General features: G+C 43.5%; 1 protein-coding gene across 1 annotated transcript in view; it reads left to right on the top strand.

Annotated features, from left to right (window-relative positions):
- Positions 1–4,696: 4,696 nt before the first annotated feature.
- Positions 4,697–13,536, top strand: part of LOC309556383 (kinesin-like protein KIF20A) — a gene marked incomplete at its 3' end in the record, with an annotated part of 46,396 nt that continues 37,556 nt past the window's right edge. Inside the window, exons 1-4 of the mRNA XM_082258846.1 lie at positions 4,697–4,813; positions 6,511–6,594; positions 7,652–7,771; positions 7,849–7,987. Coding sequence (XP_082114972.1) covers positions 4,703–4,813; positions 6,511–6,594; positions 7,652–7,771; positions 7,849–7,987 — 454 coding nt within the window. The 5' untranslated portion in view covers positions 4,697–4,702. The remainder of the gene's footprint in view (positions 4,814–6,510; positions 6,595–7,651; positions 7,772–7,848; positions 7,988–13,536) is intronic.

The raw sequence follows: 13,536 nt of genomic DNA, 5'->3' as shown, positions 1-13,536 counted from the left end.
ACCCCGGTCGGAATGGGGGTAAAATCTTCCGGGGGTTAAGTGGTTAAGGTCTTTAAACACACTTTTAAAACAATAGAAACTCATTTAAACACATAAAAGATACTGAGAGACATAGCAAGAGCTATGGAAAACACAAAAATATTTCATTTTTAATGATTTATATAGTAAAATAACATTACAAAAAAAAGCCCCAATATACCGGGACCGCAAAAACTGATACGCGATGGAGCGGGGCTTTACTGTATACTCACAAACGTAGCAAATGAACAAGCATATAGGAAATGGGCACCGCTCGCTTCCAGGACACTTCTCTATTGCTGGATAGCGTGATGTCGTCCTCAAAACCTGATGTGGCTTACGCGTTTTCGAGGGAGGACTGGGTGGCGATTTTGGCTCTGAGGAAGAGGGAGGGTCCTCCCTCGAAACATGTAAGCCACATCAGATTTGAGGACGCTATCCAGCAGCAGAGAAGTGTCCTGGAAGCGAGCGGTGCCCATTTCCTATATACTTGTTCATATGCTACGTTTGTGAGTATATTGTATGCTACCCTTCTTTGATTTTAATAAACTCTTAAGTGGTAATGCACAAGGTCAGTGCGCCCTTCTCTTGTTGTTTTCTTGTAGTGCCTTTTGGATACCCTTGGTCCTAAGGGGGGCAGCAAGACCACTTCATTTGTGTCATAAAACCGCCTAGAAGATTCACCTTCCCGCATACCACTTGAGCGCAGGAGAGATATTGTTGTTTTTAGGGGATATTTACCCTGAGTGCAGCAAGTGACATCACAGGTGCATGTGTTGTGAAGGTACAGCATACCTTGCCAGAACTTCAGAGCTTCATGCTGGAACCGAGGCCCGTCGCGGCACATTCACAGGAGTGACGTCATCGCGCTCCAGCCAATCACACAGCCAGAGCATGCGAACCCTGAAGAAAGAAGAGGGGAAGATGTCAGCCTTCTTAGTGGTGACAACACGCTGCTGGGGAGCTTCGTTCTAAGGCAAGTTTTTCATAATGTGCTAGTATGCGCTGCACACTAGCACATTATGCCATTGTCTTACAGGTGTTTTTTTTTTTTTTTTCTTTTAAACCAGCCATGGTTTACAACTGCTTTAAAGAAATGGCTTGCAGAATCTTTGTCTGCTGAAGGGGAATTACTTACTACCTTCCAGAGAAGCTATTACACAACACTTTTCTCTACACTATAATGGAGGCTCATACACAATGTTAAATTGTAGTGACACACACAAAAAAAACATTTTACTGAATGTTACTGCAGTGCATGGTAACACATAAAAGAGTGTAGGGCATTGCCAAAGCACCTAGGCAGCACAGCACTTGTGTCATAGCACACAGCAATGTACAGATGTGTACCAACTATACATCATGGTTCACATTGTTTTAAAAAATATCCATTAAAATATCACATTGTAACATTATATTGCCAGTTACCGTACCACACTGTATAACTGTGTTGCAGTGTGGTATTGTTCATTGTTCACATGGGGTGCACTAAAGCATACACCCATAGAGGAACATATTTACCTGCACAGGGATGCAGGTAAATGCCCATGCAGGCAGTCCCATTCATGTCATTTGGGACACAGCAGCTTCACCCAACCACGCTGCTCCCAATCTGTCATGGCTCTGAAAACGTACTATCTACAGTCAGGGCTGTGCACCTGCACTTCCCTGGCTGTCATGGAACACCTGTGCATCCAAGCAGGATTCTCCATGGTTGTCCACCTAGGTTCACACATATGCAGTTCAGGAAATGCAGCGATCCCTGTGCGTTTCCCGCACCACATTGCAATCCCACTGTTTGTGATTTGCTGCAGATGTCATTACAATGGTAACGACGTCCCAAATGCATCGCAAACACGGTGCGGTTTACCTGCACCGGATTGCATCACAAAACAACCATGCGATCCTGTTGCAGTGTGATTTGAGCCCATCAAAATGAGCCTTTAAGTGCTCTCTAGTGCACTTATACAATATGGCATATATACAATGTGTTGTCGTGTACCACAGTAACAGATAAAATGCTCTGTACAATTTTATATGCACTCACATCCTGTTCAAAATAAATGAGCCACCTAATGTACCGCACCTCAATGCACAACTGTATTCTGCGTTGCAATGTGACTAAACCCTTAGGCTCCGTTTCCACTGCCACGGCTACGAAGTTGTGCTACTTCTAGCGCGACTTTGTAGCGAAAGTAAACTGCGGCTTTCAGTGCGACTTGTCCCTCATTATAGAGGGAAGTCGCACTGAAGCCGGCTCAAAAGTAGTGCACAAACTACTTTTGAAGTCGCCGCAACTGAAGTCGCGGCAGTGGAAACGGGCCGAATTGAAATCAATGGCTTTTGACTTGCTGTGCGACTTGACATGTCGCACTAGTGGAAACCGGCACTTAGGGCCCATTGACACCTATGCAAATTACTGCATGTCAACGCAGCTACGTCTGTGTTTTAACCGGTTGCCGACCGCCGCACGACTATATACTGCGGCGGTCAGCCCCGGCCAGGCAGAGTGACGTATCGGTACGTCACTCGCCTGTCACTGACTTGCGAGCCTATAGCGAGCGGGCGCGCGCCCGCCGGGGCGCGCGCCCGCCGCGGCTCGTTCACAGGCAAGTCAGTGCGTGTGACCGGCGGACTCGATGTCCGCCGGCCACACTACGATCGCTCCTGTGAAGGGAGAAAGACAGAGCAGCTTGTGTAAACAAGCTGCCTGTCAGTTCTCCCTGTGTAAAAGTAAAGATCTGACCGTTCTACTATGTAGAACGGTTGATCTTTGCTTTTACACCAATAGCAATGTCCCTACACAGTAGAAAGCACGCCCCTAGGACACACTTAACCCCTCCCTTCCCAATAAAGTTAACCCCTTCCCTGCCAGTGTCATTTTTGCAGTAACAGTGCATATGTATAGCACTGATTACTGCAGTAATGTCACTGGTAACCCCAAAAGTGTCAAAAATGTCAGTCAAGGGTCCGATCTGTCCGCCGCAATGTCGCAGTACCGAAAAAAAAATCGCAGATCGCCGCCATTACGCGTTAAAAAAAAAAAACACCAAAAATGACAAAAATCTTTCTCTTTGTTAGTAAACGCGATAACTTTTGCGCAAACCAATCAAAATACGCTTTTTGCGATTTTTTTTACCAAACATAGGTAGCATAAAACAAATTGGCCGAAAAATGTTAAAAAATTTTGATTTTTACTTTTTTTTTTGGGGAATTTCATATAAAAAAATGTGAAAAATATTGTTATTTTTGCAAAATTTACGCTCTTTTTTTGTTTATAGCGCGTGATCAAAAAATCGCACAGGTGATCAAATACCACCAAAAGAAAGCTCTGTTTGTGGGAAAAAAAGGACGTCAAATTCGTTTAGGTACAGCGTCGCACGACCGCGCAATTGTCCGTTAAAGTCACGCAGTAAAAAATCGCAAAAAAACCCCTGGTCCTTTAGCAGCCAAATCCTCCGGGGCTTAAGTGGTTAAAGGATAAGTTCCCCTTTCATAACATGTTACATGTTACACCCATATTCAGGGAACAAACCCCCCCCCCCCCGGTCCTCACTGTGATAGCTACCTGACTCTTCTCCCTCCCCGCTAGCTGTCACAATTTTTTAAAAATGTGGCCTCTCTCACCCGGCTGCATCACTTATTGACAGGGCTACGTGCATTTGAAACGACAAGGTTCAGCAGCCTTTGGATACACACAGATATGCTGACAGATCTACAGGAGACCTGCATGTCACCAGCGATCTGATGATCTCTGGTGCAATGCTTTGCAGGCTCCAAAAAAAAAATAATAATAAATGCACATTTTTTTTCCAATAAGTGAACTTATCTTTTATATGTTTCTAGATCACATCTGTGTGATGCCACATGACTTGATTTGACATTTGTTGTTACATTTTTTTGATGCATCAACGTGCATAATAAGGCCTTTTGATGACAATGGCAGTGCAAGATAATTTAAGATTATTGTTAGCACACATAAAGTGAGCTTGGAAGGAGAAAACAAATATTTCAATGCAAAGACAAGTCTAAATCATGTGTGGCTACACATATACCTTCTGTGTGCTATAGAGGCCAGTAGAATTAGTGGAGGCTGATGAGATCAGGTGGGTAGCAGATGATATGAAGGCGGCAGCAGCTGCTGCTCACCACTCCTTCTCTGCTTGTGTTGCTGACTCTATACTTTGTGTGGTGGGTTTCTGTTGGTCCAGATAATGGAAGAGTGCTGTAGCTTTGTATCTGTCACCTGTATCCCCTAAAACTGGAATTTGCTTACCTTGCCAAAATATTCCTTTCTCCTATAGTATTTAGCTTTTTTTTTTATTTTTATCGTCATACTTGTTAAAATGTAGGGGGAGGCATATGGAACCCAATTGTGAACCAGAGAGTGGATGTAAGGTGGTGCCCTGCATTACATCAGTATGATGCTGGAACTGTTCTGCTTGTTTGCTATTCTATATTCTGAAATGTGGAATCCTATCATCTGGAAGCTAATGAACTCCTAGTGGTGTGTGTAATTACACAATGGAGCTATGGTATCTGCATATACAAGAAGTGGTGTGTCTATTCGCAATGGCACATTGTGACCTAGCCATAGGGTCATGATCACATAAGTGTGCTATTTTGTGTGTTCATACTTTTAATGCCTAACTTTGTGGTGCATTCTGATTTTTCAGCAGGTGCAATGGACATCAGAGATGAGCGTTCCATGCTGACTGCAGAAGTGAGTTCTCTGCTGGATCCAGGGCTATGCAGTGCTGTAGGTGACACACTTGTATCTGACTCTTCAGTGTTGGTAAGTAAGACCGTAAACCTTCTTTAAGAAAATATAAGGACTGTATTGTGGTTAGGTATAATTTGATAAAAATAACATGGCTGAAGATTTGATGCCTCATACACCTACTCGTTTATCTTTTTTCTTCACTGCTCAGCTGGCTAAAAGTATTCCAATTAGTTGATCTAATCTACTGCAAGCTCCCTGCTTTTGCTTAAAAAAAAAAAAAAAAAAAATTCATGGCCCATTTACTGTAAATTAGATGTTTCTGTGTTCCCACTGCATATACAGTCCAAAATCCAAAATATCTAATGGGCATTGTTCACACCATTGTAGTGCAGCGTGTATTTTTATTTTTTTAAACACAAACGCATAAAAAATTGCACATCAGTGACGAGCAAAGTGACTTCAAAGGAAATGCAAATGCAAACAAAGTCATAAAATTGCCTAGGGAAAAACTCCCTGTAAACCTGCATAAACAGTATATAAACACGCATCCTTTGCAGGAATGGGATTCTGCACATTTTTGGGTGTTATGAGCACTGCTGACTGTCGTTTTGTTTTCCGTATAATTAGCATTTTCCATTCGTTTACTGTAGCTGCTGAAGGTTTACATAAGTAGATTTCTATATTGCAATTATGTGAGAGTAAGGAGGGGAAGGGGGTCCATGTCCTGACCTTTCGACCAGTATCCTTGCTGCCCCATGAGGAAGCTTGAGTGTCTTATATTGGGGAAAAAAAATATTTCAGGATTTATTCACAAATTTATCTTAGGAGCTAGCCATTCTGTGTGAAGATCCAGAACAATTGAAGAATTGTGTGCACCCTAGACTCCAAGGATATGACTAAAGCTGGCCAGACACCACAATTTGGTCGTAGAATGGTGGACTTTACTTGGAATTTAACCTTTTTTTTTTTTTTTTTTATCGGTGAGTACCGATACTTTGTAGTGCAATTTGCGTCAATAAAAAAAAAAGTGTGCAAATCGCACTGCATAGAAGTGTGTGGGTATCTAGTGGACAGTTTAGACCTCACAAAATTCAGCAGGAGCAGCGCAGTTCCAGTAGGTAGGTAGAGACATGTTTTTAAAGTAGCAATCATTTATTGGAAAACTGAACAGACTGATGCCATTAGGTAAACTGATCACAAGCTCATGCAGGGAGATGGTAGTGTGCCAGTGCAGCATTGTGACTCATGGGTCCCATAGATGGCTCTGCTGAGCCTGGTGGAGTGTACGGGTGCCTCTAATCCTGGGGATGGGCGGCAAGCGCAAAGGATGCCAGATCGATGAACGGAACCGTCAATGGCTGGCGCACCTGGAAATGACAGCTGCAGTCAGGAGCGGGCGGAAGTGCTCCACTAGGGAGACAGTACTGTGCAGCCAACCAACGAGGCAGAGCCAAATGATCTGTGATTTGTCAGCTTGCCGCCCGCCTCCAGGAGCTCCTTGGTTAGAGGCAGCTGTTCACTCCACCAGGCTCAGCAGAGTATGCCTTGGAACCCATAAATCAGTGCCTCACTGGCACACTACCATCTCCCTGCATGGGCTTGTGATTGATTTACCTAATGTCATCAGTCTATTCAGTTTTCAGCACCATAAAGTATTGGGAGAATCCGGGCGAGTATCGATACTCAATCAAATGCCTGATACTGGTATCAGTGCATCCCTACTTTTTTTTAAATAATTTTCAATTTTTTTTTTTTTCCTCCTTTTAAAGAATGAACAAACTTCACATCCACTGAAGGTGTACTTGAGAATCAGACCTTTTTCAAAAACCGAGCTTGCAAACCATGAATCCCAGGTTGGTTTTTACAATCTTGTTTATACAGTATTGCATTACTGGTGCCCTAATGCTTGTATCTGTTCTGTACCTGCGAGGAAATATTACTGCTTTAGTTATTGCCTCCCTTCCCACTAACATTTGTTATATTGATTATAGAGGGTTAGTCACCCTAAACTCCTGATAAAACAATATATATTCTAGTGTAGCTGTGATATGTCAGTTAGCCTGTCACATCTTTCCAGGTGTGTTCTGTTGAGTCTGGGAGGAAATTCTTTGCATAGAAACTCACTGAGCATGTGCAGAGTTGCCACCACAGCTGCAAAATCCCTAGCTTAATTGGGGACAAGAACAGAAGGTGGAGATGGGAGAACAGCAGGATCAACCAGGTTTCCTGTATGCTACAAAAAAACCTATCTCAGTGACTGAGTATGAACAGCATGTAATACAGCATTTATTGATTGTGGCTTTTTTTGTGTGGGTTTAATGACCCTATAACTCAAAGTACCTTCTATTGTTTCTCAGTCCCCTCTAAATCTCCAAATTACTCCTTTAGATGGACATTTTTCTTTGTGTTAAACTTGCGGTGTGCAATCTCAGCACGTAAACATCAGCCACTCAGTAATGCATGTGTGGGCATTAAAGCCCACCCTTTTGCTGCTTCACATCTGTCGGGCACTCGTAAAGGGTTTCAGTAGTAGATTTGTATAGATTATTTTTGAAAAACAAATCTCATTTAATGTCCCTTAATATACTCTGTCCTAATGCTAAAATTCTAAATGATTATAATATGGGAATTGGCAAGGGTACCATCTAGGTTTTTGCCTCCAGAGGAGTTGGAAGCTGACCCATCTTCTAAGTGGGTTATTTTCCATTATCATCAGAGGGCTGATTCTTTCTGGGCTTCCTGTATGGGGAGAGCAGTCTTCAATCTTACTAACTTGTTTGAGTTGAGTAAAACTGGGCCCATGGTGGTATGGTTAGTTACCAGTATGGTCTGCATGTACAAAACACAGCAAAGTGTATATTTCCATGAATAATTCTTTATTTGTGTTATCTTTCCTCCATTTCTTTTAAGGATTGTGTGACTGTTGAAAACTCAGAATTGGTTTCTCTTAGTGCTCCTAAAGACTCCTCTACAATGAAAAACTGTGAAAGGGGAATTGGACAATCGGTGCACAAGTTTACTTTCACCAAGGTTATTTCATTCTGAATTTTTTCTTGCGTTGGTCCTCTTACTTGCATTGTAGATGTTTACTGTTTTGAATTATACAGATATTTGGACCAGAGACAACACAAGCAGAGTTTTTTGATGGAACAATGAAAGATCTAGTGAATTCTTTCACCCAAGGGCAGAATGGGATTGTGTTCACGTATGGAGTCACCAATGCTGGGAAGACATTTACAATACAAGGTATGAAGTGTGCGTCCCCCCCCCCCCCCCCCAACTGAGTGTCTTTCAGTATCGAAGTCACTAGATAAGTGACTTTCTGTACATGGTAAAGGTTAAAAAAATACAATTTTGGCCCTTTTCTCACAGGTTAGATCTGCTCAGCGGACTCTGCTTGCCCAACTGGGATTGCTCAGTTGATCCCTGCTAAGCAGGTGGATGAGAGGTCCGACTCTGCTCACTGTGTGGAGATGGACCTGTCAGTCCAGCTCTCCTCTATGGGGATATTGGATGAAAACTGGTAGCATGACTGGTTTCATCCGATTGGACCCCCTGGACGGATGACAAACGTATTGCCATCCATCTGTTTTCAGCGGGTCTTGTCAGATTGGATGTCAGCTGACATCCGCCTCCCCATAGAGGTGAATGGGTGGCCTGATCGGGTTTGCCTAAAAAACGGACGGGCGGACCTAATCGGTCCGATCGTGTATGAGGCCACTTTATAATAAACACTTAAGGGGAACTTTGTAGGATAAAATAATGAACTCATTGGCATGACCTCCTGATGTGAGATGTAGAATTTTTCACGGATTCCATCTTCTAGATGTACTGCGCAGGTTTTTTCAGTATGAGATGACATTTTATTAGAAAAAAAAAACAAAAACTAAATACTTTACCCCCCCCCCCCCCTTACCACTTTAAAGAAGCCCTGTGTTCCCTCACTTGGCTGTACAAACTGCTTGTTGATTAAATGGTAGAAAAACAGTGTTTTGGTGCTTGGCATCAAACAAAAATTTAAATCTCCCATAGCTGCACTCAAACGCATAATACCAGTGCTGAACCAAAATTTAAAAAGAATGCAAATATTGCACTGTTAGGTTCCATTCACACGGGCTTTCCGATCCGGTCTGCCTGTCAGTTTTCCAGGTGGACCTGATCAGATGCTCCATGTACCTCTATGGAGCAGCGTATGTCCGCTGGCACCCGCTGCTATCCAATCGTGGAAACCCTATTTTCCATCGGTCTGGAAGACCGGATGAAAACAGACAGGCGGTCTGTTTTCATCCGAGCTCCCATAGAGAACGGGGCTCCGACAGCTCCTTCTCTGCACACAGATCGATGGAGAGGTTTTCATTTCTGTTTTAGAATTAGACTGCCCTGCAAAATATAGCTTTGTGTCTTTATTTACTGCATGCTGACAGGTGAGCAACACAACAGTGTGGCATTTATTTCACCTTATACCTATAACTTTAGATACAGAAATGCCACTTTGAACAAGTTCTCTTGCATGCCAAAGGTAAATTCTAGTAGACTTTGCTTCAAGACTTGGCTTTAGAAAGGTCCTTGGTGAGTTCTTTTGGATAAGATAAATGTAGCACCCTCCTAGACAGGTGCTAGTGAGAGTATCGTTTTTGGCTCTGTCTGCCTATCAGAGGAGCAGCAGGGAAATCTATATTGCTTTCTACCTAACAGAGAGCAGGATCTGCGAGTTAGGTCTGCTCAGTGTTATTCATTGGGTTTAGATCATGTTTTCACCCTGGTCCAATAGGGAGGCATGTTGGACCTGACCAATAAGTACACAGGCCTTGATACAGTCCCAATGATTGGTAGAGACTGGATGTCTGAGTGCATTGTTGGATACTGTATTAAAGCCAGGAGCACAGGTCTTTGGCTGGTGAGCAGAGTCCCAGGGGAAGGGTGGCGGCTGCCTCCTCCTCTGTAGCAGTGGCACGTTTTCACAGGCTGTTGGCCTGGGGACCAGAGGAAAGGAACTGAACCCAGAGGTCCAGGAGAACTGTCTGGAGGGGTAGAGACACTGGAGACCCTCAAGACAGTATCCTGAGTACAGGGGATCATGTCTAGGGGCCTGACCTGAGGTGGGGGGCACCCAGGTGTAGGATAGTCAGAGGATGGGTGTCAGTCTGTGGAGTGATAGGAGATACTAGGCAGGTATCCCAAAGATGATCTTAACAAAGTCATCTGTACAGAGACTTAACCTAAATTCATCTAGTGGCAAGGTGAATCTGCAGTCAGGCTGCATCTTCAGACAGAAGTCCTCATTGATTGTAAGTAGTTCAATTTGGAGTATCCCATTCTTCCCTCTCCCCCATCCCCATTTAAAATAAAACACCAAAACTACATACCCCTGGATTGATCATTGACTGAGCCCAGAAGTAAAGTGTTAATCTGTGACTGCTAGTGTTGCTAACGGTAACCCAGGGGGACCCGAGCAGTGCTACATAAAGGTTGAATATGTCAAAGGTGATGTGGCTTTTTGGTAACTGTACAATTAACTTACAGTAACTGTTTTTATATTTCCCAAAATGTCTTTAAGACCACACCTGAGATCCCAGCTCCTCTCACCAGACACAGGAAACGCCTCAATCTTCAGACTTTAAAAGGAGGCTTCTTCTCACAGATCCCCCAGTTTGGCAGGGACACTATGAAACTGGGGGAGGCTAGCATCTTTCAGGGCTGTCCTGAAAGGCTGGTATCTCCCTTTACTTTTTCATTTTGGTGTTGGGTCCCACAAGCATCTACTCGGTACAGGTAGGGGATGTTCTGGCTCCTTCTCCCCTTTCAATGCTCAGAGAACCTATACTGCCTGATAAACTAGCCCTGTTTTTGGTTTTCAGAGCTTGGTCCTGCTTGCTGCACCCCCTGGCCCCTGCTTGCTGCACCCCTGGTGCCATGTTTCTGGTGGCTGAAGGCGCATCCCATGCCATATCTGGTCATTCTGGAGGGGGCAAGACATTTGGTTCAGGTGTGCAGTGTCTGTTCCAGCCACAAAGACACAGGAGGAAGGAACCCTGCTGGTACCTATTTATGGTTCTGGCTTGGCGTAACCGCGTTTCAGGACTCTAGAGCAGGCATTTTAAGGCACCCTTTTTGCTGCAGGCTCTGCAGAATGGAGGAAGCTGAAACCTTGGCAATGACTAGGTCAGTCATTGGTACTAACAAAGCCCAGGTAGGGATTCAGTGGTGGTCTCGAGCTTCTTGTATAGTTTCCCCCCTGGTGGCTGGGCACTTGAATTAGTAATGTCTTCGTCAGTGCCAATTTGAAAGTATGGTGCTTGAGGATCAGTGTCTCAGCTGGGGCTTGTTTTTGGTTTTAGACAAATTCCTCTGATAAAGAACAGGTCACTGGGAAAAGGAAGTACCCCTCATGCAAAGTCAAACTTGGAGATTCTTGGAAAATTCCACTTTGTAAGGGCTGTTTTGCTTTCCTTGTTAAAGTGGATCTTCAGCTTTTTTGCAATGACTTGGTCTCCTCAGAGAAAAACAAACACTGCCATTTTCAATCTTTTCGCACTATGCTATGGTGTATTCTGGCCCCTCAAGCTTCTAGTTTTTTCGAATAGTCCCCCATCCTTCAGTCTTCTGCAATTAGTGCAGAGCCTGGGGGATCTTTTAACACATGGAAGGTGAAAAATTCCTATCTCTCTGAAACTGATGGAGGAACATACTGAGGGGTTTTCAGCCTTAGATACAAATTACCCCTTGAAGAGGTGGATGGTCGTCTTAAAGCAGGGCATTTTATGCTAGGCATTGAAAAGAAGATCTGTCCTTCGACAACCGTATGTACTTGGGTCTAGACAAGCCTTAAGGGGTTATGTGTTTCTAGTTCATCCTTACCTTATTTCTGACATTGTGAAAAAGGAATAGCCGGACCCAGTAAACCGAACCTCAAAAGCGGATAACAGGAGATTCTGGTTTTGAGGAAAACTCAGCAGCCATATAAAATAAAATGCCCAAGTTAGACGCACCCTTTTCCTACGTGTCCAAAAATATGGATGTATCTTTTTGAGGACATGGGAAACCAAGGTGGCGATGGACAGGAGAATGGATCTGCTGCTTAAAATATCTTGGCAGTCTATTATGGGGAATCTGAAATCTACTATGGAACTATCTGCATTGCTAGAAACCTTGAATGACTTAATCAGTTTAAAAGCGCATACTATTGCAGGTATGTGCAAAAAGAAATCTTGTAATTTTGACTTTTCCAAAGGCTGTAAAATGTATAGCAGATTCCTCAGCCAAATCATTCAAATGTCAGCCAGATCAGCTTGTTTACCAATTCTGCCTTGTGGCTGAATATTTGGCCTGGAGATTTGGCTGTTAACCACTTAAGCCCCGGAGGATTTTCCTGCTCAAAGACCAGGGCCTATTTTGCCATTCAGCAGTGCGTGAATTTAAGACAATTGCGCGGTCGTGCAAAGAGGGCTTTCTTTTGGTGGTATTTGATCACCTGTGCGATTTTAATTTTTTGCACTATAAACAAAAAAAGCGTCAATTTTGAAAAAATAACTTTCACATTTATATGAAATTCCCCAAAAAAATTTAAAAATCTAAATTTTTTTTTAAACATTTTAGGCCAATTTGTTTTCTGCTACATATTTTTGGTAAAAAAATAAAAATCGCAATAAGCGTATTTTGATTGGTTTGCGCAAATATTATTGCGTTTACTAACTACGGGAAAGATTTGTCATTTTTTATTTATTTTTTTTTTAACTACTAATGGCGGCAATCTGGGGGTTTTTTTTTTGCGGGACCGCGACATTGCGGCGGATAGATCGGACCCCTGACTAACATTTTTGACACTTTTGGGGGTACCAGTGACATTACTACAGTAATCAGTGCTATACATATGCACGGTTACTGTAAAAATGACACTGGCAGGGAAGGGGTTAACTTTATTAGTGATCAAGGGGTTAAGTGTGTCCCTAGGGGTGTGATTCTAACTGTAAAGGGGCGTGGCTAGTGATGTAACCACAGAGACATACGATCCTACATAGCAGGATCGTATGATCTCTGCAGTTACACCAGGGAGAATGACAGGTGGCTTTGTTTATATCAGCCGCCTGCCTTTCTCCCTCTCCAGTGGGAGATCGCGAGTGACTGCAGGCTCCTGGGTGAGCAACGCAGTACTACGTCGCTTTGCCCAGGAGGGGCTGACTGCCGCAGTAAATATACTGTGGGCGGTCGGCAAGTGGTCAATGTACAATTTTGAAGTTACCGTATAACTTTTTTCAGGTGCCCTTCTTTTTGGCCTAAAATTAGAATTCATTCTGGAATGTACGGAAGACTAACCTTTTCTGGTGACAAGTACAGGCATCTAGACTCTTCCCCCGCCCGCAAGGAGCTCAATAGCAGGAGGATAGAACGCAGAGCAGGAAGAGGACTTGTACATCGCAAGCCAAAGAACAAAGTGGAAGTCCTTTTCCATCCTCCTGTACAGTCTGAGAAGTCTCAGTGGGTTTTCTCTCCCAGTAGGAGGAAGATTGCAAGGGTTTCTTGCACAATAAAAAATGTGTTTGAGTATTTTCTCCAGAGGATACAACCAAATTTGTGGAATCTCCTCCTCCTGAAGATATTTTGGTGAGGGATTTTCCAGAAAATATAGTCAAGTCTCTGCCAATGAAGACCCTAATCCCAGGAATGAATACTTTCAGAAGGTGGTTATATTAGTGCCTCCAGAAATGGAGCAGCAGGGTTTCTACTCCCATTGTGTTTTTCGTGGGATACCTTAGGGTAAAGTTCCACCTAATCCTCAGTTTGGGACCACTGAGCAA

Source organism: Pelophylax lessonae, assembly GCF_965119305.1.
Source record: "Pelophylax lessonae genome assembly, chromosome: 5".
NCBI classification, from domain to species: Eukaryota; Metazoa; Chordata; class Amphibia; order Anura; family Ranidae; genus Pelophylax; species Pelophylax lessonae.
This window is presented reverse-complemented; position numbering and strand designations above follow the sequence as displayed.